Source organism: Odocoileus virginianus, unplaced genomic scaffold (assembly GCF_023699985.2).
Source record: "Odocoileus virginianus isolate 20LAN1187 ecotype Illinois unplaced genomic scaffold, Ovbor_1.2 Unplaced_Contig_20, whole genome shotgun sequence".
NCBI lineage: Eukaryota > Metazoa > Chordata > Mammalia > Artiodactyla > Cervidae > Odocoileus > Odocoileus virginianus.
In genome coordinates, this window is record NW_027224337.1 from 1,341,013 (window position 1) to 1,366,550 (window position 25,538).

At 37.2% G+C, this 25,538-nt stretch overlaps 1 protein-coding gene and 1 long non-coding RNA gene across 3 annotated transcripts in view; one reads left to right on the top strand and one right to left on the bottom strand.

Moving 5' to 3' along the window:
• The window catches only part of LOC110127352 (uncharacterized), a 50,582-nt gene extending 38,397 nt beyond the window's left edge, over positions 1 to 12,185 (top strand). Inside the window, exon 2 of the long non-coding RNA XR_011486501.1 lies at positions 11,956 to 12,185. This is a non-coding gene — a long non-coding RNA (uncharacterized lncRNA). The remainder of the gene's footprint in view (positions 1 to 11,955) is intronic.
• LOC139034031 (interferon-induced very large GTPase 1-like) lies at positions 6,266 to 24,250 on the bottom strand. Of its 2 annotated transcripts, XM_070464171.1 has the most exons (4): positions 24,142 to 24,250; positions 16,963 to 17,263; positions 13,514 to 13,614; positions 6,266 to 12,548 (listed from the first exon to the last, which is right to left on the bottom strand). In XM_070464171.1, exons 2-4 carry the CDS (start codon positions 17,246 to 17,248, stop codon positions 8,760 to 8,762), a joined length of 4,176 nt encoding a protein of 1,391 aa, XP_070320272.1. In that variant the 5' UTR covers positions 17,249 to 17,263; positions 24,142 to 24,250; the 3' UTR covers positions 6,266 to 8,759. The 2 variants fall into 2 exon arrangements, with proteins under 2 accessions (XP_070320272.1, XP_070320273.1); XM_070464172.1 differs by lacking the exon at positions 16,963 to 17,263.
• Between the last annotated feature and the right edge of the window lie 1,288 nt (positions 24,251 to 25,538).

A 25,538-nucleotide genomic window follows, 5' to 3' on the forward strand; every position in this document is an offset into this window, starting at 1 on the left:
TTTTCTCAGGCTTCCGTGCTGTTGCGGTCGGGACTTGTTCTCTTTGCCGGCTGGTCCCGGCAGTCTTTCAGATGGGAAATAACCAATCCACTTCCTGGCAGACACCCTTGAGATGCATCCTTGATAACTGGAAGCTGTTTGATCCTCTAACTCTAAGGAGAAGTCACTTAAAATTCTTTTGTGCCACTGCGTGGCCACGGTATCCACTGGGGGACAAGGAACACTGGCCTGAGGATGGGAGTTTAAATTACAATACCATCCTGCAGCTAGAATTATTCTGCAAAAGACAAGGGAAATGGACAGAGATCCCCTATGTCCAAATTTTCTTCAGACTAAGAGATATGAAGGAACTCTGTCTTAAGTATGGGATTGTTGTATGCCCTAAAAGTGAGCCCACTAGGCAAATGGTGTTAGGCACAGGCAACCAAGAGAAGGAACCCCCCCGTGAAGGCTCACCTCCCACAGCTCCCGAGTTGCCTGGTGCTCCTTCCTTGTATCCAAGCGTGCCCCCATATCCGGGAGCACCCCCTCCACAAAAGCCAGCTTTTATGGTATGGTAGCATCTATTTGTCAATGTCTAGAGATTTATAAGCACTATAAAATGGACATTGGTCCTTGGTAGTAAATATGGGGAGAGAGAAGGGCTTCAGAATGTATTTTATAGGTAAAAGAACAACATAGAAAGGATGATAAAAAATGACTAAGAAATTAATCAGCAAAGAGTAAGTCCCATTGTAGGAAAGTGTTTCAGATTAGGTGCTGGTGATCAGGATTTGTTGTGAGCCAGCTTTAGAGAAGCTCTCAATATTACTTGTGGAGTTTGAGGGCATTGGTGATTTTTCTTTTAAAAATCTGATATCATCTACTCTACCAAGTACCAATGCTGAAAAATGGAGACACTACATCCTGAAGTGGTGAGGCTGAGGGAGTTTTGTTTTAGAAGAGAATGAAATGCCTAGAGGCTATAGAAATAGTGAATTTCAGCAATTGGCAGCACTGATGGCAGAGCAATAAAGGTGGGTAAAGTGCAGTTAGTTAGTCATTAGACACATATTTGGGGAGGAGAAAGAAAGATTCCAAGTGGGTTTTAAATGTATGTTTATCAGAAACATAGGAGTGAAAAGACTATGTATTTTTTAAAAAGAATTATTGAACTCTTATCGTGTATCAGATACAAAAATAAATTTATGATCAAAACAGACTTGTTTTTGCTTTTATGAAGATTACTCTAATGGAAAAAACTGCAAAAAAACACACATGGAGGCTCAACAATATGCTACTAAAGAAAACTTGATATATCTTTAGCCAGATTCATCAAGAAAAAAAAGCAAGAGACCCCAAATGAATCAAATCACAAAAGAAAAGTAGACATTACAACCAACACCACAGAAATACAAAGGACTAGAGGGGACTACTACGAGCAACTGTATGCCAATAAAAAGTACAACCCAGAAGCAATGGGCATATTCTTTGAAAGATACAATCTCCCAAGACTGAGTCAGAAAGAAATTAAAAAAATATGATCTCACCGATTATCAGTATTGAAGTTAAATCAGTAATTTAATACCTCCCAACACACAAAAGTCCAGGTCCATGTGACTTCACAGGTGGATTCTATCAAACATTTAGAGACTAGTTAACACCTATCTTTTTGAAACTACTCCAAAAAATTGCAGAGGAATGAATACTTTTGAACCCATTCTATGAGGCTACCATCACCCTATACCAAAACTAGACAAAAGTACTGCAAAAGAATAAAATTACAGGCCAATATCACTGCTGACCATAGGTGCAAAAATCCTCAGCAAAATGCTAGCAAACTAATTCTAGCAGTCCATTAAAAGGACGACGCACCATGATCAAGTGGGATTTATCCTAGGGCTTTCAATATCTACAAATCAATCAGTGTGATATACCACATTAACAAATTGAAGAATAAAATCATATGATCATCTCAGTAGATGCAGAAAAAGCTTTTGACAAAATTCAATATCCATTTATATAGAAACTCTCCGGAAAGTGGGCATAGAGGGCACATATTTCGACATAAAAAAGGCCATCTATGACAAACGCTAGCATCATATTCAGTTGTTAAAAGTTGAAAGCATTTCCTCTAAGATCTGGAACAAGACAAGGATGCCCACTCTAACCATTTTTATTGAACATTTTTTTTTGTTAAGACCTAGTCATGACAGAGAAGAAAAAGAAAAGGAATCCAAATTGGAAAAAAGAGAAGTAAAATTGTCCCTGTTTGCAGATGACATGATACTGTACATAGAAAATCCTAAAGATGCTAGCAGAAAGCTACTAGAGCTCATCAATGATTTCTGTAAATTTGCAGGATACAAAATTAATACACAGACATCTCTTGCATTTGTATACACTAACAACAAATATCAGGAAGAGAAATTAAGGAAATAATCCCATTTACCATTATACCAAAAATAATAAATACCTAGGAATAAACCTACCAAGACTTCCCTGGTGGCTTAGATGGTAAAGAATCTGCCCACAATGTGGAAGACCCAGGTTCATTCCCTGAGTCAGGAATAGCCCCTGGAGTATGCTTTTCCCACTCCAGTATGCTTTTCCCACTCCAGCCCACTCCAGTATGCTTTGCCTAGAGAATTTTGTGGACAGAGGAGCCTGGCAGGCTACAGTCCATGGGGTCACAAAGAGTCAGACACGAGTGAGCAACTAACACACACATAAACCTACCTAAGAAGGAAAAAGACCTGTACTACAAAAACTACAAGATTCTGATGAAAGAAATCAAGGTTGACATGAACAGATGGAAGGATATACTGTGTTCTTAGATTGGAAGAATAAATGTTGTCTAAATGACTATATTACCCAAAACAATCTACAGATTCAATGCAATACCTATCAAATTACCAATGGCATTTTTTAAAAATAGAACTAGAACAAATTTTTTTTTTTTAAAATTTGGTATGGAAACACAAAAGACTCTGAATGGCCAAAATAATCTTGAGAAAGAAATGGAGCTGGAAGAATTAGACACCTTGATTTCAGACTATACTATAAAACTAATAGTAATCAAAACAGTATGATATTGGCACAAAAACAGACACAGACCAATGATACAGAATGGAAAGCCCAGAAATAAACCCATACACTTATGGGCAGTTAGTCTATTACAAAGGAGGGAAGACAATGGAGAAAAGACAGTCTTTTCAATAAGCAGTGCTGGGAAAACTGGACAACTACATGTAAAAGAATGAAATTAGAACATTCTCTAACACCATACTAAAAAATAAACTCACAGTGAGTTAAAGAACTAAATGTAAGAATGTATACTGAAAACTCCTAGAGTAAAAGATAGGCAGAACACTCTCTAACATAAATTGCAGCAGTACTTTTTGACTCCATCTCCTAATGTTATGGAAATAAAAATAAACAAGTGGGACCTAATTAAACTTAAAAGCTTTTGCACAGCAAAGGAAACCATAAACAAAACAAAAAGACAACCTACAGCATGGAATAAAATATTTGTGAACAATGCAACTGGTAAGGGATTAATTTCCAAGTTACAGAAACAGCTCAGACAACTTAATATCTAAAGAACAAATAATCCAATCAAAATATGGGCAGAAGACCTAAATAGACATTTCTCCAAAAATGATATGTAAGTGGCCAATAGGCACAGGTACACTTTGAAAACAAAAAAAAAAAAAAGAAAATGTTCAACATTACTAATATTAGAGAAATACAATTAGTAAATGCAGGAAAGGATGTGGGGGAAAAGGAACTCTCCTACACTGTTGGTGCAAATGTAAATTGGTGCAGCCACTATGGAAAACAGTATGAAGGTTCCTTTAAAAAAAAGTATAAATGGAATTACCATATGATCCAACAATTCTACTCATGGACATATATCTGGAGAAAATGCTAATTTGAGGAGATACATGTATCTCATTGTTCATAGCAGCACTATTTACAATAGCCAAATCTTGGAAGCCACCTAAATGCCCATCAGCAGATGAATGGATAAAGAAGATGTGTATGTATACACAATGGAATACTACTTAACCATAAAAAGAATGAAATAATGTCATTTACAGCAACATGGATGGACCTAGAGATTATCATAATAAGTGAAGTTAGTAAAAAAGAGAAAGATGAATACCATATATCACTTATATGTGCAGTCTAAAATATGACACAAAAGAACCTACCTACAACACAGAAACAGACTCAGACAGAGAAGAGATTTGTGGTTGACAAAGTGAGGGGAATAGTTGGGAGTTTGGGATTAGCAGATGCAAGCTATTAATATATAGAATAGATAAAGAGACTTTACTGCATAGCACAGGGAACCATATTCAATATCTTATAATGAGCCATATATACAATGGAATATTACTCAGCCATTAAAAAGAATGAAATAACATCATTTCTAGCATCATAGATGCACCTGAGATTATCATGTGAAGTGTAGTAAGTTAGAAAAAGACAAATATCATATGATGCCATTTATATGTGAAATCTAAAAACAATGATACTAATTAACTTATTTACAAAACAGAAACAGCCTCACAGATTTAAAGAACAAACTTACAGTTACCAGGGGAAAATGGTGGAGGGAAGGGATAGATTGAGAGTTTGGTACTGACATGTACACACTACTATTTTCAAAATAGTTATCCAACAAGGACCTACTGTATACCACAGGGAACTCTGCTCAATATTCTATAATAACCTAAATGGGAAAATAATTTGAAAAAGAATAGATACATGTGTATGTATAAATGAATCACTTTGCTGTGTACCTGAAATGAATAAAAAATTGCTAATCAGCTATGCTCCAATATAAAATATAAATTTTAAAAATGCAGAAAGGAAAATAGTATAAAAAGAATATATATATATGTATATGTATATATCTAAATCACTTTGCTACACACCTGAAACCAATACAACATTGTAAATCAATTATACTTCAATAAAAAGATAAATTTTTAAAAAGCAGTTGGTAATATATTGGGTGGAATGCATGAGTCAAAATAGAGGAATCATTTACAAGGTTTTGTGGCTAATCTAGGCATAAAATAGAGGACTAGGGCATGAGAAATGGAAATGGGAGCAATGGATATATTAAAGGATATTTAGGAGGGAAAATAATCAGACTTGATAATGTTTGGATATTGGGATGGGATGAAAAAGGGGAAGGAGTCAGGACTCCACCAGACTAGGTGATGTTCACTGAGATACCTACTAGACCTCCATACCCATAGCTACTAAACAGCTATACTTGGATGTCTCTCAAATACCTGAAATGAAACACATCCAAAACCAGACTCCAGTCCAAGCCTGTTCCTCCTTCTGTTCCTGACACCCTGCATTATCATTATCTCTGTTTCTACAGGCTTACCTCTTTTTGGCTTTCCACTTTCTCCTCTAAACAGCAGCCATACATAATGACCTTTATGTTTGCCATGCTCTTTTACCTTTGAAAGTTTTACCTGTTCATTCTGTCTGATTCTCTGTTTTAATTCTTCTTCTAACTTTTCACTACTACTTATTTACAAGTTTAGATGACATCTTCTCCAAAAAGACTTTCCTGATTCTCTAAAATGTCAATTAGCTGATCCTAATTTGTGTGCCTATAGGCCTCTGAACTTCTCCCCAATAGGGCTCTGATTACCCTAAATGATAATTACTTCTTTGTTAATCTGTCTCTGTCAGTCATTCCATGACTTCAGCTTCTCTCTGGAAACCTTAACTGAGTGATGACATGACGTGCCTTTTGAGCTATGTTATTTCCAGTGCTCTTACCTGGGACTGGAACAGGTGGTAGAGGTTTGACGAAATGGTCTCCTCTGGAGACAACAGAGTAGAACTGCCAGAGATGTTAAAGCCTGGCATGGATTCAACCCATTATTTCGCACTCTTATTTCTTCACCTTTTTTCACCATATGCCCAGTGGTGTTCTAAGAACCAGGACCAAATAAAATAGTTAGATTCCATGCTCTAGGAGTTTAAAGTCTCAAAGTGAAATGAGATGCTGACACAGAACCCTGTAGAACATAGCAGTTAAGACAGGAAAATTGAAGGTGTAAGGAAGATCAGAGATGAGGAGATGGAAGGAGGGAGAGTTTTCTTTTTTTTTTTCCCATTTATTTTTATTAGTTGGAGGCTAATTACTTTACAACATTGCAGTGGTTTTTGTCATACATTGAAATGAATTAGCCATGGATTTACATGTATTCCCCATCCCGGTCCCCCCTCCCACTTCCCTCTCCGCCCTATCCCTCTGGGTCTTCCCAGTGCACCAAGTCCGAGCACTTGTCTCATGCACCCAACCTGGGCTGGTGATCTGTTTCACTATAGATAATATACATGTTTCAATGCTGTTCTCTTGAAACATCCCACCCTTGCCTCCTCCCACAGAGTCCACAAGTCTGTTCTATACATCTGAGTCTCTTTTTCTGTTTTGCATATAGGGTTATCGTTACCATCTTTCTAAATTCCATATATATGTGTTAGTATACTGTAATGGTCTTTATCTTTCTGGCTTACTTCGCTCTGTATAATGGGCTCCAGTTTCATCCATCTCATTAGAACTGATTCAAATAAATTCTTTTTAATGGCTGAGTAATATTTCATGGTGTATATGTATGTACCACAGCTTCCTCATCCATTCATCTGCTGATGGGCATCTAGGTTGCTTCCATGTCCTGGCTATTATAGACAGTGCTGCAATGAACATTGGGGTGCACGTGTCTCTTTCAGATCTGGTTTCCTCAGTGTGTATGCCCAGAAGTGGGATTGCTGGGTCATATGGCAGTTCTATTTCCAGCTTTTTAAGAAATCTCCACACTGTTCTCCATAGTGGCTGTACTAATTTGCATTCCCACCAACAGTGTAGGAGGGTTCCCTTTTCTCCACACCCTCTCCAGCATTTATTGCTTGTAGACTTTTGGATAGCAGCCATCCTGACTGGCATGTAATGGTACCTCATTGTGGTTTTGATTTGCATTTCTCTGATAATGAGTGATGTTGAGCATCTTTTCATGTGTTTTTGTGCCATCTGTATGTCTTCCTTGGAGAAATGTCTGTTTAGTTCTTTGGCCCATTTTTTGATTGGGTCATTTATTTTTCTGGAGTTGAGCTGGAGGAGTTGCTTGTATATTTTTGAGATTAATCCTTTGTCTGTTGCTTCGTTTGCTATTATTTTCTCCCAATCTGAGGGCTGTCTTTTCACCTTGCTTATAGTTTCCTTTGTTGTGCAAAATAGTGAAATATTTCACATATTTTTAAAAATACTATAATAAAATGTGAACTACATATATTTAAGAAATTTAACAATTTGCTGTTTCCTTTATGGATTTTTATAGAACTAAACATTACAGGTACTATAATAATCCTTTTGTATAACATCAGCGTTCCTTTCCTTTCATCTTTCCTTAATACCCTTTGTTATGAATTTTGTATGTGTCTTTTCTGTCCAAGTTTATATAATTTTCCTACATACTTAGTTGCATTACTTTTATGTTTTAAAATCTACACACTATATCCATACTTCTGCAGCTTGCCTTTGGAACATTACATTATTGAGATTTTTCTGTGTTTATATACACAGATCTAATTTATGCATTTTCTCTGTATGAAAACACAGTGTCTAAATTTCATTATATGAACATATCATACCATATTTATCCAGTGTTCCATCCCATTTGGAGTTGATTAGATAGATTCTAATTCTCTTTTTGCTATTTCAGTGATTGTGCAATGATTTTGCATATTTCTATTTGAATATTTGAAATATTTCTATATTTCTAAAAGATGTATGCATAGGAAGAGAATTCCTTTGTCATAAGAAGTCATTAAATTCATTAATATGAGTAGACACCTAAGTTATTTTTTCCACATTGTTGATTTTTTTCCATCCTAATATATTTAATAATCATGTTCCTCTTCTGATTTGTAATACAACCTCTGTATATGCAAATTTGTATACATGCAAGATTTTTTTCTCCTAAACTACTGTTCTGTGGCTTTGCTATATTTGTCTTCTCTCTGTCTTTGTTAGATGATTCCAAGTAGTGTGGATTTTTAAAAGACTTGGTTATGTGGTTGGGTATCTTTTTTCTTTTTCCTGCAGTGTTGATTATATTAGGTTCTTTCATTAGAAATGCATAATTATTTTAATGTAATCTTTTAAAATTTATATTTTAATTGGAGGATAATTACAATATTGTGCTGATTTCTGCCATATGTGGACATGAATCAGTCATAGGTGTTCCCTCCCTCTTGAACCTCCCTCTCACCCATATGTCCCAAATGCCCCCTCCTTTTTGAACCTCCCTCCCACCTCCTGAACTCTTTTAAAGTTTCATGGAAACTTTGTCAGGTTTTTGGCTATACTTTCATTGAGTTTGGAAATTCATTTTGGGAAAAATGACCATTTTCTGTTACTACAACTTCTCTTCCACAAATGTGGTTGATTCCTGTTATTTTGATGTTTATGTGTGTCAGTAAAGTTTCATAATTTTCTTTAGTGGACTGACTCTAAGGACTTTTGGGTTTTTTGATAACACTAATAGCATGATTTTTTCACAGCTTGTGTGTATTTTTATTTTATTTTTGTAGCATAACATATATATATATATATATATATATATATTTTTTTTTTTTCATTTTGTATTGGAGTAAAAAAGCTAGGTGAAGAATAGATAAGCTCCTCAGGTGTTTATCCCAGTTCATAAAGTAGCAGAAATTCTTTACCCCAAAGGACATCAGTCAGTGCTTTGGAAGTTTTTGTAGGCCAACTTAAAATTAGTAAAAAATTCTTCTCCTTTACTTTCTAAATATAGAACAGGGTTGTTGGCTGTCTTGAATGCAATGCACATCTTTTTAAAATTGTTTGCTGCCTCTTTCAGTAGCTCTAGAGCAAGTTCTAGTTTAAATCTGTTTGTCAACATAAATCTGACTCCTTGAGATGCAGCCTCAGCTTCAGTATGGATCACTTGCAGAATTTCATGGAAGTAACTAGAACTGTAACCCTCATTCTGTTGTTCTCTGTTGTGTATGATGTCTTGAACCAGTTTCACAATTTGAGCTGTTGTCTTCTTTATGATATCTTTTTCAAACTCTTCCTCAGAGGGTCCATATACTGGGAACTCTTGAGGGGTGATAACATGTTTAGAATAATTGATAGAAAATGTTTTCTTTGTACTGCGATACTGAATTTTGTTCACAATATTGGGGTGCTGTTTAAAATGCTCCAGGAGAACATTCTCTAACTCAATATCAATATCAGGCCCCTCAGCAGATGCAAGTGTGGGAGGCAACAGAATGGAGATGTTCTCTGACCAGATCTTGTTGAACATCTCTCTCAGTTCCTTATCATGTAATTCTTTCCTACAGGGGGACTTAGCCATCCCTCTGATTTTTTCTAATAACTTATGTTCCAGTTTTACTCTTTGCTCCTTGAAAAGGTCTTGTATTTTCTTTCCATTAATTAGATCCTCACATTTTCTCATAGTTCCTACTATAAGATCCTCTTTAAGATTCTTCAAATCATCTTTAAATATTCCTTTCCTCTGAGACAAGATATCTCTATCTCTATCTTCTCGAAAATATCTTTCAAGTTCTTGCTTAATGGCTTCATATTTTTCCACAACTTGATTCTCAATAGAGCTTCTCTTGATCTCCTTAACTTCTCCTTTCTGAATCTGGCTCATCAGCTGATTCTGCAAGTCCAGCATATGACTTCTCAGCTCCCAGGTCCAGCTCCTGTACATAGTCTCCAGTTTATTCATAGCCATGACCTCCCGAGTGTTCTTGAACCTGAAAATGAAGTTCTCTTTCACTAAGGCCTTCCATAAATCCCGTACCCTGACTTTAAGTTCTGATATCTTCAAAATACTTCCTCTGGATTCTTCTTTGGCATGCTTAAGAATCCTACTTTTCAGCTCCTGAACATTGTGGCTATAGCAGGGATTAGGAGGGGCCATTGGGGGAGACCCTTCCCAGAGGTGAGCAAAGTAATAGATGTGGTTCTTGACATCAAACTTAATGACATCGCTGAAGTGACGCACCTCGGAGCACTGTTCATGTTTGGCTGCCGTGATTGTCATTTCATCCAGTGTTTCTTGTAGCCACCTCTGCCTTGCCATACTTTGATCTGTATCTATAATTTCTTCTACGTTCTGATGAACAAATAGGCATCTTGGTGAGATAGTCAGTTGTTTCATCCTAAGAAAGGCATGGACAGCTATTTGCAGAATATCTTGTATTTCTGAAAGATCCTTTCCCAAAATATTGATTAGAGTTAAGTTTCCAAGTCCAATGACAAAGGTTGCCAACTCATTTTCCTCATTTTGTGTTTTGCTCCTGAGCTCTGAGACTTGGAGTCCTTCTGTGTCCACAACAAGCATAAAATCAAAGCCCAGCTGTTCTCTGAGCATCTCGTCCACTTTCAGAAGCTGCATGTAGGCACCCCGAGTATGTCTTCCACCACTAAGGTTCAACTGCAGCCCAAACATTGCATTCAGCAAAGTAGACTTTCCTGAGTTCTGCAAGCCAAGGACAGAGAGAACAAACACACGTTTGTCTCCAAGCTTTTCAGAGACCTTGTCAAAAACAGCTGCCACCCATCTCAGGGGCACATATGAAGCATCCCCATCCATCAGTTCAATGGGAGCCCCGGATATCATCAGGTCAGCAGCCATTTGGGGAAGAGAAAGAAACAGTGTATTTGTTTGGGAGGAAGCTTCTTCCAAAGCTTCATAGATCTGACCCAGCTCTCTCAAGAGATGCTCAATTCCCAGGGTGGAATCACTGATTTCTTTGGAAACAGCTTCTAGCTCAGCCTCCCAGCATCTGAGGGAATCTCTCTTTGACTGCTTCTGCTTTTCTGTTCGTACTTGAGCCAACAAAGAACTGTGCCTCTGGTGGAGCTTCTCTAACTCTGTTGTGGTCAGTTGGTCCATTGACATACTCAGCGCCTGCAGAAAGTAGAGCTCTGTGTGGGTCTCCAGGTGGGACTGAAGGCTTTCCAGCAGGGACTTAATCAGGTCGTTAAGGTTAATGACTTTGTGATACTGTTCACAGCGTATCTTCAGCTTTTCCTTCTCAATTTCGTTCTTATATTGTTCAATGCTCTTGTTTCCTTTTTTTTGCAGCTGATGGAGTTCTTTATCCTTCTTACACCAGTCATGCCATAGACCTCCTTGAAGAGGCAGGAACTTCCCCTTTATCTCAGATAATTTTACTTTTCTCAAGATGTCCATAAGGATGTCTGCTTTTTTCCCTGCTTCTTGGCAATCTCTTTGGTCCTCATCAATAATAAACTCATACTTTCTTGCCATGTTGGCCCAGTTACTCAGACTATAAGGAGATCCAGATTTCTTCAGCAGCTGTGCTAATGTAACTGTAATTTTATCAGCTAATTCTATCTTATTTAGATTCTTAATTCCAATTCTCACTTTGTGAACATAATTCTTATCCATAATATTTTCTGCATTTTCAAACAAACAGATGAGAGGTTTGGGTGAATTCCAAAATTCAAGTAGAAGGGAGCTATTCATTATGTCAAAATCAGAAGTTGCCAGGAGGATAACAGTGACCGAGGAGACTTCCTGCAGGAACCTTACCTGCCTCTCATGTATTTCAGCATTTCCATGGAGATTGGTGAAGGCAATACAATTTTCAAATCTGTCCTTAGCTCTCCCACCTGGACAGAACCAGCAGATTTCCACCATACCATCTACCAATAGACATCTATTATTGTCTTCCCTAGAATGATGGAGGAAAAAATGGTCATGTTTGCTTTTACTCAGGAGTGAATTCAAAATCTGTGATTTGGAAGTAGAGGCATAATTTCCAATTCTTATGAAAGATACAGTGTGTATAGGTTGCCAACTGATCAGCTGGTTGTTATAACTCCTAATTTTTTTCTCCCATCCTATTTTTTCCACCTCTCTCCAGCTTCTCCTGATTTGCCTCAGAGACCAAAGAGGGAATTCAATTTGGAAATTGCAAGGATTTGGCACCAAAAGTGGGAGAGCAAATTGACAAATGGAAAGCTTGGTCAGAATATACTGTCTTGAAAAGTCATCTGCACAGTGAAAAATTGCCATCTGTATGTCCATTGGGTGGATGCAAGTTGGTACTGTAGTTGATTGTGTTTCCTTGACAATAAAAAAGTCCTCAAATGATTTTTCTAGTTCTGTGGTTCTCAGTGTCTGGGACACAGTAGGGGTTCTATCTATAATACCTCTGTAAACTTGATATCGCAAATGACAATCTAATACCAAAAGTTTCTCTAGAAAACAAAATGGCAGCTCCTCCTCAGTCCTTGGTTGAGTGCCATGGAGGAAGGTCTTATTTATCAAAAGAGAATTTACTTTGGTCATCTTTTTGGGATAATAACTTTCCAGATTAAGCCGCTTGATCAAGTCAGGAAAGTGTTGATTTTGAACTGTTTCTTCCTTATTATTGACTAGTTGAGTGTCTCTGTGAGAAGAAGCAGTTTCACTGGGTGTTTTCTTTGACTTAGTTTGAAAGATATTTTTAAATCTCTAGAAAGAAAAAAAGACAATGATAATGACTGTTATTTTTCTATATCAAAGGGGTTACATTGTTTATCATTTATGAATACATGCATATATTCTTTCCAAAAATAAATTGAGTCAATTTATGTGTGAGGCAATAGGATGATCAAGGAATGAAGTATAAAACAGGGTCATGCCTTGGAGGGCTTAAAACTTACCAGTAAAGTTTGAGAGAGATGAATAAGTAAGTAGTTAATTGTATGGCTCCACAATACAAGTCTGAGGCCGTAAATTGTATAAAGCTCAAAGTGCACTGGCAACACGTTTGAAGAAGTGATTAAATTTTTTTGAGATGCAAAATGAGGAAAAGCTTTACCAAACTGATGTAACATATAATCATGAAAAGAATGTAGGTGGAAAATAAAATTTAAAAATAAATAGAAGGGAACCTACCACAATGTAGGTATTGTGTTGACTGTTTTGCAAGCTAATATATTACTGATTGAATGTGATTTTACCACACAAAGGAGTAAGTGAGTGGGGGCATTCTAGAAAAAGAGAACAGAAAAACCAAAGCAAATACTGTAAAAGTTGGATATGCTTAGGAAATAGAAAGTAATCTAGTATATATGGACAGAAGCAGAAAATGAGTTCAGTGAGAGAAACTGAAAAGAAAATAAATTGGTTTTTATTTAGTGACCATCAATTTTCATAATGCCCCTATTATTATTATTCCCATTTTGGAGAAGAGTAACTCATAAAAATTAAGCAATGTGCTTGAGAATGAGCAACAGAGACAGGAGTCACAGCCAGATTTCTTCAGGATCTTTCTTTTCTCCAAAACACCTTGGAGACATTTGGTGCTGACATGAAACAACCATGCCATGCTGTAGGATCTGGAAACCAGCAAACTGAGATTCTGAGCAGCCTTTGGTCCAGATACTCCACTCAATTTCAGGGCAAAAATCTCTTCCCCAGGGCAAATTACCAACCTTTGACATCGTTAGCTGCCATTTATCTTCATTCAGTCCTGCTTTATCCTCCTGCTTCCTCTTGTTTGTCTTTTTTTCAACTTTTTCAGTGGAAGATCCAGCTTTGGAGGGAAAAGAGTGTTCATTATTCTCACCATTAGTAAAACATGGAGTCAGAATTGCAGTGTTGCTGAAACTTAGCGCCTTCCCCACTTACATTCACTAGCTTGGTGCCAGCAGCTTAAAATCAATAAGTTCAACATTAGCATCTGTTTCTCAGGAATGACCCAAGAAAAGATATAGGTATTTTATGTGATGGGAATGATTAGGAAATAAGAATAACCATCTCATAGACTGAGAAGACTTGGGTATTAAAATGACACAGAAAAAATAGTGGTCAAAGAAGGAGGATGAGTCAAAGTAACTAGGCTATTGCTGACAAATAGAGTGTTATTTATATGGAAATCTCAGCCATAGCACATTGATTTGGGGGTATGCTGAGTGTTGGAGAGTCTTGTGATGGCTTTTAATAATTATATCTCTTCCTCCCATACTTTTAAGTTTACTGAGAAAGGAAATCGAAGTAAAGTTGTTAAAGAGACTTCCCTAAGGATATCATTTTTTTCTTTTTTGTTAAAAATGATGCTTTTGAGCAAATGTTTCTCCTATATTATTGCCAAAATATTGAGCATCCGATTTATTAGCACCTCAAATTTCTAGGCTTCTCACTGATTATTCCTGAATCTCCTAGCTCACCTCTAATGATGGTCCATGTGATAATCAGTCCTTGGAAAAAAATGAGATTCAGGCTGATTCAAATTAAGGTTTGGTTGAGAATAAGGTTAATATCTAGCTAATGACCTACTTATAGCTAAGTAGGAAATCAGCCTGTAGCCAAGACTGTGAAACTTCACCTTCACCATTGTGGAACTAAAGGACACTGGTATTCATATCTAAAAGGCCTGTACAGTTTCTAGCACAAGAAAGGGGGTAAGAAATTTCTACTTCATGATAAATTTTAGAACACCAACCTTAAAATCATCTGGGACAGGGATGGGGTGCTGAACAGACCACTGACAAAAGAATGATAATCAGGTTGGCATCAGACTCACCATCAGTAAGTAACAAAGACAATTAAATCATCCTTTCCAAACAATGACGTGAAAGGATTTTTAACTTACAACCTTAACTCCATCCCAGTTACTCTTCAAGTTTGAGAATAAAGTTATTTTTGAAAACCTAACAACCTAGAAAGTTTTCTGTCCACATACCCTTTATTAGGTAGGCTCCAGGGGAAATTATCTAAGAAATAAATGGAAGAGAGAGGACTTCCTTCACTTGGTAGGATATTGGAGATGTTGGAAGAATATAAGGATGTGATCAAGATGCACATGCAGAAAAATATAACTAAGAGAAGTTTCCATGAAGCAAAAAACAAAACAACAAAAACTGAACTCCATTTGATTCTGTTATGAATAAAATTTACATATGTATAATAGTATAAATTGTTGACATTCAACTTTTGGAAACAAGCTATAAATAAAAAATGCAAGATTTTTTTATTATGATTCAAACAAGAAATAAAAAATTTTCAGCTTTGACCATTTAAAAGTATTTTAAGGAATTTCAAGGTAGTGCCTCTCATAATGGAACAAAATGAAAAGTTTAGAAAATAAAATTTAAATGTAGCCTGTATATAAACTAAAAAATAGTGCTATTGGGGAGAGAGTAGGTGGGGAAGCAAGAGGTGGCATAACTGAGCAAAAAGTTTACCTCCTAATGGTAGGATAACAATGAATAATATTGATAGTGATGTTGATAATGATAAAACGATTGAACTAGTAGACCTAATATTGATAAACTTATGGAAGAGTGGTAAAAGCATGATATTCAGAGACATGTCAGTAGCCACCAAAAGAAACATTGAATTCCAAGAGGTTATTTTGTGAGAGAAGGGTCCAGGTGATGTTCTGTATGCTTTAATTTTTACTGTATTCATGAATTATTTTATTAAATAAGTTGAAAATTTATTTCAATAAATTGAAATTTTATTTAATATATATTTAAATATTTTTAAAGTACATTTTTAATATTTTAAATATTTTTACACTCTCCCTTACAAATTAAAATTTAAAAATTACTTAATGCTGTTGAGAATGCAGTAAGAGGGGTATGCTTATACACTCTAAATGACCAAGTCAATATAGTAGTTCTAGAAAATTATTTGGAAATAATTGTATGAATATAAATGCATATTTATATTCATACTCTTTGACTCATGTATTTCAATTTTAGGAATTTAAGGGACTGAAATAAAATGAGCACCAAAATCTATCACTAAGATGATTTTGCAACATTATTCATAATGTTCATATTTTGGAAACAATATCTTAAATGGCATTTTGGCAAAATTATTTACAGAGCACCAACAGGATGGGGTAATAAAATAATTTAAAATAGTACTTAAGAGTTGATGTTTATTGCTTTGGGAAAAGCTTGTTATATGTTTTAAGACCCCAAAATTTCTAATGTTATAGAACTGTGTATAGAATATAATCTAGGTGAAAAAAATTAATCTCAGTGAAGATAGCATATGACACATTGTTTGTTACGTTAGTCTCTGGGTGAGGATATTACTGATGTTTTTTCATTCTTCAAATTCTTCTCAGTGTTTATTGAGCACAAATTATCACTATAGTTAAAAAAAGGAAACAACAATATGATCAATAAGAACTGAGGAGAAAACACACAGTGAATTTAGGTGAAAAGGCTAGTACTTTCAGTTGAGGTAGAAACAGGAATGGTTACAGAGGTAGCATTTCAGCTGGACCTTGAATAATGGGTAGGAATTAAGACTATGATGATCATAGCCAAGTGGCATGGGCTCACTAAAAGACTGAGAGCTAATCATTGGACTATAGAATACATCTTCTTCCTCCCTACCTTACCACCATTAGTAAATTTCCTGAATAATAATAATCCTATAATAATAGGGGAATATACTTGAGATGACTGGATATCTCAGACAATTTAAGAAGTTTCCATGAAAACTCAAATACAACGAGAATAAAAAACAAGGACATTAGAGGAAGTTTTAGTCTTTGATACCAGAGTAAATAGCACAGCCTAACTCCTAGCCAGATAAATAAAGAACTTTACTCTAAAGACCTATCTACCTCAGTTTCTTTTGAGTTTCAACAAAAAGTTACAAGGCATGCTAAAAAACAAACAAACCAAAACCCCCACAGTTTGAAGAGACAGAATAGGTGTCAGAATCAAACTCAGGTATGGCTAAGATGTTGGAAAGATGTGAACTTTATCTCAAAAATAATTTTTAAAAGTACCATGACACACAACTCTTTTCATATTTTATGCTCTCAATGTGTGTGTTGAATTAATTAAGATGCAGAGATTTCAGGAAAAATCTTGAGCCATGTCTGCAGATGGGAGTAGGTTTGGTCTAGACTCACATTTTTCCATTGCCTGGCAGAGCTTCTCTGCTAGGTTGCGCTGGTTTATCGCTTTCAGGACCTCCTGAGTCACAGTCTTGGAGTATTCTTCCCCATAATACTGGATCAGTAGTTCAGCAAGTTTCACTGGGTTTGCTTGCTGGATAGTGCCCCGAGGTATATGATTGTATCCCTCATCTAGAGTTATGTTTGTGAGTTGAAATTTGAATTTAACCAACTCCTCCTCTAAAAGGTCCTCAAGGATATGAAGAAGGCACGCCTTCAGTGTGCTTTCCATTCTGTGCATCTGGGAAATGATGACCTGAAATGGAGAGATAATTATGGATGATCACAGGAATGATGGAAAAACACATATGAGGCAGATGGTTTGGAGAAGTGAGTGAAAGAAGTGGAGATCAGAGACTGCCATGCTTAAAAACAAAGACAAAATGCTTGGGCCCCCAACTGTGTGCCTATGATACATAGTCCTTACATAAGGGATGTTTCTCAGAGCTTGGGGCTACTTAACCTGCATTCCAGGCTTCCCTCGTGGCTCAGCGGTAAAGAATCAGCCTTCAGTGCAGGAGACACAGGAGACCTGGATTTGATCCCTGGTGTCAGGAAGATGCCCTGGAGGAGCGCATGGCAACACACTTCGGTATTCCTGCCAGGAAAATCCCATGAACAGAGGAGCCTGGTGGGCTACAACCCCTGGGGTCCCAAAGAAATAACTCTTTTGATTTTCCTCAGAAGGTGTGATGCTACTGTTGGAGCTCAGAGCAGACCACCCCAAAATATTTAACAATGGCATATGGATTGTTTTGAATTAAAGTTACTTAAGAAACTACCAGTGCAAGTGAGACACTCTGACCCTCCTTTCCCCATCCCCCTGAAAGCAGGAAATAAATCTGTCATGTGAAAGGTACATTCCCTGCATCTCAAGATATTGCCAGAGATGGGGAATTTGGACTGAAAAGTTTGTGTAAGCAAACCATGTTACTTTTTAAATTTACTGCCCCAAATCTGTTTAGGTTCTTTGCTAACTGAACACCCAAAACTTAATTTTCTTTTTCTTGTTAATTTCTCACAAATTTAAACTTTCTGTTTAAAAAGTGTGAAAGCTACCTGCTTTGGTCACTTCTTAGATCCCATTTCCACGAGACCTTCATATACACAAATGAACTTGTTTCTTTTTCTCCTGTTAATCTGTTTTGTGTCAATTTTATTATTATTCCATCCACAAGAACTTAAGAGGAATAGAGGAGGAAACCTCCCTCTCTGAGATACTACCTAGCTCTCAACTTTCACAATCCTTATTATCCTTCTGTTTTACCTTGTTACTATAGCTATTTATGTACTTCACTTATTTTCCTCTATTAAATAGAGAACACTAAAATTAAACAGGCTATTAATTAAACACTATTAATTAAACTGTTATGTATTGAGCATCATTTACATTCTTAAAACTTTAGCGGATCCTTTGCACAATTTATTGCATTTATTTATTTTTTAAAATATTTATTATTTATTTATTTATTTGACTGTGCTGGGTCTTAGTTGTGGCATGTGGAATCTAGTTCCCTGACCAGGATTGAACCTGGGCCCCCTGCATTGGGAGCATGGAGTCTTATCCACTGGACCACCAGGGAAGCCTGTATTGCATTTATTTTTAATAAAAAATTAGATATTATCTCATTTTATAGGTAAGAAAGCCAAGAATGGGACAGAGTAAGATTTCCAAGTTTACATGTCTTTTTTTAAGGGAAGAATGAAAAGTCAAACACAAGTCTTTCAAATCCCAAAACCATGATTCTTCCAGTATTTACAATGGATAATGTGTTACTCCTCATTGTGTACACTTCAAGACACATCAGAATGATTTTTAAAATAGTTATAATTGTCAAAACCCCCCTAACTTTTGCTTCTTTTGCCCCACATTTCTGAAAAATGTCCCCTATAAATTTACTTATTTCTTTCTTACTTTCAGTGCCAAAAAGTACATCAAATAACTGTGTAACACTCACCATACACCATACAATGATCCATGTGCTGGATATTCAGTTATGAGCAAGACAGAACACCTTTCCACAAAGAAATTTCCTTCCAGGGCAAGGTAGGATATTGGGATATGCATGAGAAGACAATATCAAAAACATAAAAATCTTCATGTGATTTTTCTGCTATAAAGATGATTGAATATGGTGTGGTGAAACATTACTAGGGGCCAGGGGATAGGGGATATTTAGGAAAGACTACTCTGAAGATGCAATGTTGTTGTTGTTCAGTTGCTAAATTGTGTCTGACTCTTTTGTGACCCCATGGACTGTAGCCCCACCAGGCTCCTCTGTCCATGGAATTTCCCAGGCAAGAATACTGGAGTGGGTTGCCATTTCCTTCTCCAGGGGATCTTCCCAACCCAGGGATCAAACCTGCATCTCCTGCATTTTTAGGCAGATTCTTTACTGCTAAGCCACCAGAGAAGCCAGGAGGTGCAATAGTTAAGTTTAAACCTGAAAGAAGATAAGAGGAATGTGAAGAACTTGGAGAACCTTCCAGGAATAGGAAATAGCAAATGCAAAGGCTTGAAACAGAAACCAGTTGGATGTTCTGAGGGACAAAATAAAGGCCACTGTTGTTGGTACAAAATTGAAAAACAGGAAAGAGTAGTAGATGATAGAAAATTCTGATTCATGTTCTACCTTTTAGGTCATGATAAAGATTTTGGGTTTCTTCTATGTGTTGTGGGAAGCAATTGGAGCATTTTAAACATGAGAATGACATAATATGGTTGAGTTTTAGGAAGATCATTCTGTCTTCTGAATGAGGATAGAGAATCGTTACCACAAGGAGGCAGTGGTAAAAATAAAGAGATCTAATGATCTAAAAAAGATGGTAGCTTGACTAAGTTTTTTAGCAAGTAAGATAATGAGCAATAGCCATATATAGAGTTTATCTTGTAGACATAGCCGTCTGGAATTATTGATGAATTCATTATGGGTTTGAAGAAAAGTGAAAATTCAAGGATAATGTAGTAGGCAGGTTTCTAAGATGCTAAGATAGAGTCCGCCCCACCCTCTCTTGTATTCATGCCCTGTATAGTCCCTTTCCCCTTAGTTTGGGCAGATTCTATAAATATGATGGGATATGACTTCTGAAATTATATTACCTTTTGTGGCTCAGATGGTAAATAATCTGCTAGCAAAGTGGGAGACCTGGGTTCGATCCCTGGGTTGGGAAGATCCCCTGGAGGAGGGCATGGCAGTCCACTCCAGTATTCTTGCCTGGAAAATCCCCATGGACAGAGAAGCCTGGCAGGCTACAGTCCATGGAATCGCAGAGTTAGATACGACTGGGCAACTAAGCGCAGCACAGTGCATGTGCAAAAGCGGAGAGGGTCATTCTGAACGGCTTTGACTTAATCAGGTAAGCGCTTGAAAGAGGCAAGAAGCAGCAGTAGGTATGCTCCTGCTGATCTGGAAGAGAGCGTCTGTTGAACTGCCTGTTTGGGTAATATTCCTAGGGTCTGAGAGTGATTCTGGGCTGATAGCCAGCAAGAAAATGAGAACTTAAGTCATAATCTGAAGGAAGCTCAATTTTGCTAATAACCTAAATGAAGTTTGAAGAAGACCCTGAGCTCCAGATGAGATAAGGAGCATGGAAAACACTTTAATTGCTGCCTTTTCCAATCTTGCCCAAAAGACTTACCTAACTCTTACATGGACCCCTAACCCATGGAAACTGTAAAATAATAAATTGGTGTTGTTTTAAGCTACTAATTTTTTGCTAATTTGTTGTGCAGAGATTAAAAACCAACACAGATGATTTCTAAGATTCTGAACTGAGTATAATAGACTGATTCTTGTGTCATGCCCTGAGATGGTCAGTTTATTATATAAACAGATTGGACATCATATTTTATTTACAGAATCAATTAGATAGACTGGTGGAGGTGGTAAATAGACTAAAGTGGGCATACCTTTAAAGGAGTGGGTCCAATTTGGAGATACAGACCAGAGAGTTGCCCATATTTAGTATTTAAAGGCATGGGACTGGTAAGCTTGGTTAGGAAAAAAGTATAGATAGAGAAGAAAGAAGGGCCCTGAAGGTGAGCAGCATTCCAGCACTTAGATGAGAGGTAAGAGGAGACTAAAAGGAAGCAGAGGAGGTGGGGAATGAAGCATATATGAACTCACTGAATCCTGGAGAAGGAAGTGTTTCTAAAAGAAAGATGTGGTCAACCTTATTAAGTGCTTCTGAGGCATCAGGAGGATAAAGATAGTGAATTAGTCATTGTGTCCTTTAATAAGAAATTTATTTATGACCTTGATAAAAGCCATTTCTATTGGTGGGGGAGAAAGCTTAATGGAAGTGCATAAAGAGAAAATTAGAGATGAGGTGATCAGCTACGTCTTCCAATACTTTTCGCTCTCAGTATAAGCAGAGTAAGGGGCTATTACAGGAATGGGTCATGTGGTTAAGAAAATTTATTTTAGGTGTTGGATTTAGCAAAGCACTTGGTAGGAATGATCCTATAGGGAGGGAGAAATTTTTGATGAAGGAGATTGTATTAATTTCCCATTGTTGCTATTAAAAAATTACTCTAAAATTAGTGGCTTAAAACAGCAAAAAAATTTTTTGTCTCATAGTTCTGGGTCCAGAATTCTATATTGAATCTGTCTTACGGGACTAAAATCAAGGTATGGTAGGGCATATAGCTTTTTTGGGAACCAACTCCAGGGGAGAATCCATTCCTTACCTTTTCTGGCTTCCACTGACACTCTTTGACTTGTGACCTCATTATTCCAGTTTCTGCTTCTGTGGTTACATCGCTTTCTCCCTTTCTGTAGTAAAAATTCCATCTGCCTTTTCTCTTAGGTGACTGCATTTAGAGCTTTCTTGGATAATTCAGGATATTGTCCCAATATTCTTAATTTAACCACCTCTGCAAGTCCCTTTTTCCATATAAAGTTTACACGTTCCAGGAATTAGAACATGGATATTTTGGGAGGGGGGAGGACTGTTATTTAGCCTATCAAATATATAAGAAAAATGTGCACCTGAGAGAGAAAAGAGAGGCTAATGTTTAGAACAAGAAGTAGAACTGTGTTAGGAAGGACAGAGAAAAAGATAAAGGATCAAAACATATTTAAAACTTTTAAATAAATAGCAGAACTTTTTTTATTGTTTGTGCAAATGAATGTCTTGCAGGTGACTCCTAGGTTTATCCTTAATTGGGCATTTTATTGAAACACCCCATGCCTTGTAGGAGACTACAAGGTATGCAGCAGATCTGAGGCTGAAGGAAGATGACTCATTTAATTTTAACAGATTGAGTTTGAGATTAACATAATGGTTAACATGTGCTCTTTATATTTTCCATTCTTCTACATACTTTACATGTATTGTTTTTTGTTATTTTGTTTTTATTTTAATTTTTTTTTGCCATGACACACAGCATGTGGGATCTTAGTTTCTGACCGGGGATTGAACCCATACCCCCTGCAGTGGAAACAGAGTCTTAACCACTGGACCACAAGGAAAGTCCCTATATTGTTTAATTGAATACTGACAACAAACTTACGTCTTAAGGTAAGTATTATTATATCTTCATTTTATGGGTGATTATTCAGAGATGTAAGTTGTTCAAGGCTCTATGAAAGCCTGGCTCTAGAATAAATGCCCTTAGCTACCATATCAAGATCTAAGTGAAGATGCCTGCTATTAGGCTGGTAACACGGTCCTGCATACCAGAAACCTGTCTGGGCTGAAGATTTAGATTAAGGAATCATCAGCATAGATAACAGTCAAATTAATAAAAAATAGATGCAATCAGTCAGGGAAAATATCCTCAGAGAAAGGATTAGCAGGCCCTATTTATACAGGGCTGATATACAACTGTTGTGCTGTGGGGTAACCTTATCAACGATTAAATATTTACACACATATGGGTGACTACTAGATTCTTCTCTAGCCTATATACCCCACCACCACCCTAGTTTCCCAGGATCTAAGGAACACTGGGTGGGCCCTGCCAGGAGAAATATTCAGTATTTCATTTAAAAATAAGTATTTATTCAATATATTCTGTGGAGCTGTGGCAGATAATGAGGAATAAAGGAGAAGTGGGATATCTTTCCTGTCCTCAAGAGATTTATGAAAAATGACACATATAGCCATGGCATGAATGTGATTAAGCTTGAATGCAATTATTTTATAGTGTGGTATAGGAGCCCAGAGAATACAGCAATTATTGTCATTTATTTATTCAATTCATTCATTTTACTTAGATAAAAAGTTATTTTTAAGCAAGACTAATAAGATAAAGGGGCTTCCCTGCTGGCTCAGATGGTAAAGCATCTGCCTGCAATGCAGGAGACCTGAGTTCGATCTCTGGGTTGGGAAGATCCTCTGGAGAAGGAAATGGCAACCCACTCCAGTATTCTTGCCTAGAGAATCCCATGGTCAGAGGAGCCTGATGGATTATAGTCCATGGGGTCACAAAGAGCTGGACACGGCTAAGTGACTTCACTTTCTTTCACCAATAAGATAAAATCCCATTCCTCAAGTGCTTAGTGTCTGGTGGAAGACATGGACACAGATCTGATTTACCTGTGTATTTTAAGACCAAAATAGACCCGGTAGAGGACATAGTAGAACATAATGGGAGCAGAAGCCCGTATTGCTCAGTTCCATTGACAATGATAGCCATAAAATGGACCCAGGCTTCAATGAATTTAAAGGCAGAAGAGTGCTTGCACAGTCTTTGTACATGTACTTTGGTCTTGGTGTGTCCTCTGCTCACATTTTCAGAGATAGCTCAGACCTGGAGTCTTCAATGAGGACTCTTCCCCAGGGTTCCTAGATTTGAGCAAAGAACTCTGAAATGTGTTTAAAGCAGGACCTTAACAAACTGTAAGTTGAAGAAGACAAAGACAGAGAGAGTGACACGAGCAAGTCAGAGAGCAATCATAATAGAGCAATAGAGAATGATGAGGAAAGAGACCCACACATACGTATATACAAGAGAAAGACAGAGAGATCGACAGAGACAGAGTCAAATCAAGAAGGCAAGCAAAGACCAGGAACAAGAAGACTTTCACACACACTGCAGACCTTTCTTAGTCAGCTGTGCTCCCGTCCTCCCCATGGGCAAAGGGAAAGCTAACCCCATCACGGGCCCCTGGGCAGGAGGAGACTCACCGGTGTGAATCCTAGGTCTCCTTCCAGTTCAGTCAGACCTTGGGATGGGAGACTGCTCTGGCAGGTTAGAAATGTGGCTGTCTTTTGTGAGCCAAGCAGCTAGCTTGATTTTTTTTTTTACCTGTGTCTGAATAATGTGGGGTGTAGTAATGTAAATCACTGCCAGCCAACACCTACTCACCTGCTGCTAAGAGGACAGGGTGGGAGGACCAGGGCAAAACTGGAAGTGCTATCTTACCCCTGATTTAAAACTTTGTCAATTGCATCTCATTATCTGTTGAATAAAGTTTGGGGATTTAAGATCCATCTAGCTAGTAAATAAGAGAATGGATTGAATTGTATTCAGACTGATCTGACCTTAAGTCCCTGTGTGATTACTTGCTAGTTGAATTAGGGCAAGTTACTGTTGATTCCAAAAAGTACACAATGTGAGAGCTGTGAGTTAAATTTTATTTGAGGTAAAAATGAAGACTGCAGCCCAGGAGACAGCTCCTCAGATAGCTCTGAGAAACTGCTCCGAAGAGGCAGGTGGAAGGTCAGCATGTATGTCATTTTCGTGAAGGGGGAATACATGCAATCAAGTACATATTTTTCCAGAAGATTTCTGCTAGTCACAAGGAACAGTCATCACCATGAAGGATTTTAGTGCTTTTCTAGGTATGAGGAGATACAAGAATTAGGCTCATAAAATCAGTTCTTGAAAATGTCTTAACTATCTGAAGACCTGTGCTGCCAGCAGAGAGTGCCTCATTTCTATCTCCACTCTGAACTCCTTTCAGAGGGTGTTGAAAATCAGCACCTGCAGCAGCACATGATTTAATCCTTGTAGAAGTGGATGGTAAGTGCCAGTTTGTGGTTGACATTACTTAGCTTTTCACAATCTCTCTATCTTCTAATTATGAAATGGGAATAAAAAGAGTACTTATATCCAAGAGTTGCTGTGAAAAGTAAATAATCATGTAAATCTTGTAGCATAGTGTTTGGCCCTTACTTAATATTCAGTAAAAGTTAACTATTATTTTTCTTCTAGTGGGGGACCCTGAGACACATAAACCAAAGAAAACCAAGCAAAAATTTTATAACTTTTATACTTGTGAAAGGGACCCAAGAAAACTAACTTCCTAAAATGGCAGAAACCCCTCATCTTAAATACCATCTTCAGCTAAAGGCAAAAGAATGTATCAGGGGTACTGGCTTGGGACTTCAAAAAGAGGAAGAAGGCAGTTGAAATGGAAAGGAAAAGCAAATGTTTGGTAAACACATGCTTACTGGGTCATGCAGCGACAATGGGGCAGACAGCAGGCTTGATCCTTAAGCTCTGCTGGGTTTCACCCATCATGCCTAGCTCTCATATTCTTTGCAGCTATCTCTGGTAGTAGCTCTATTCTGGTAGGAGG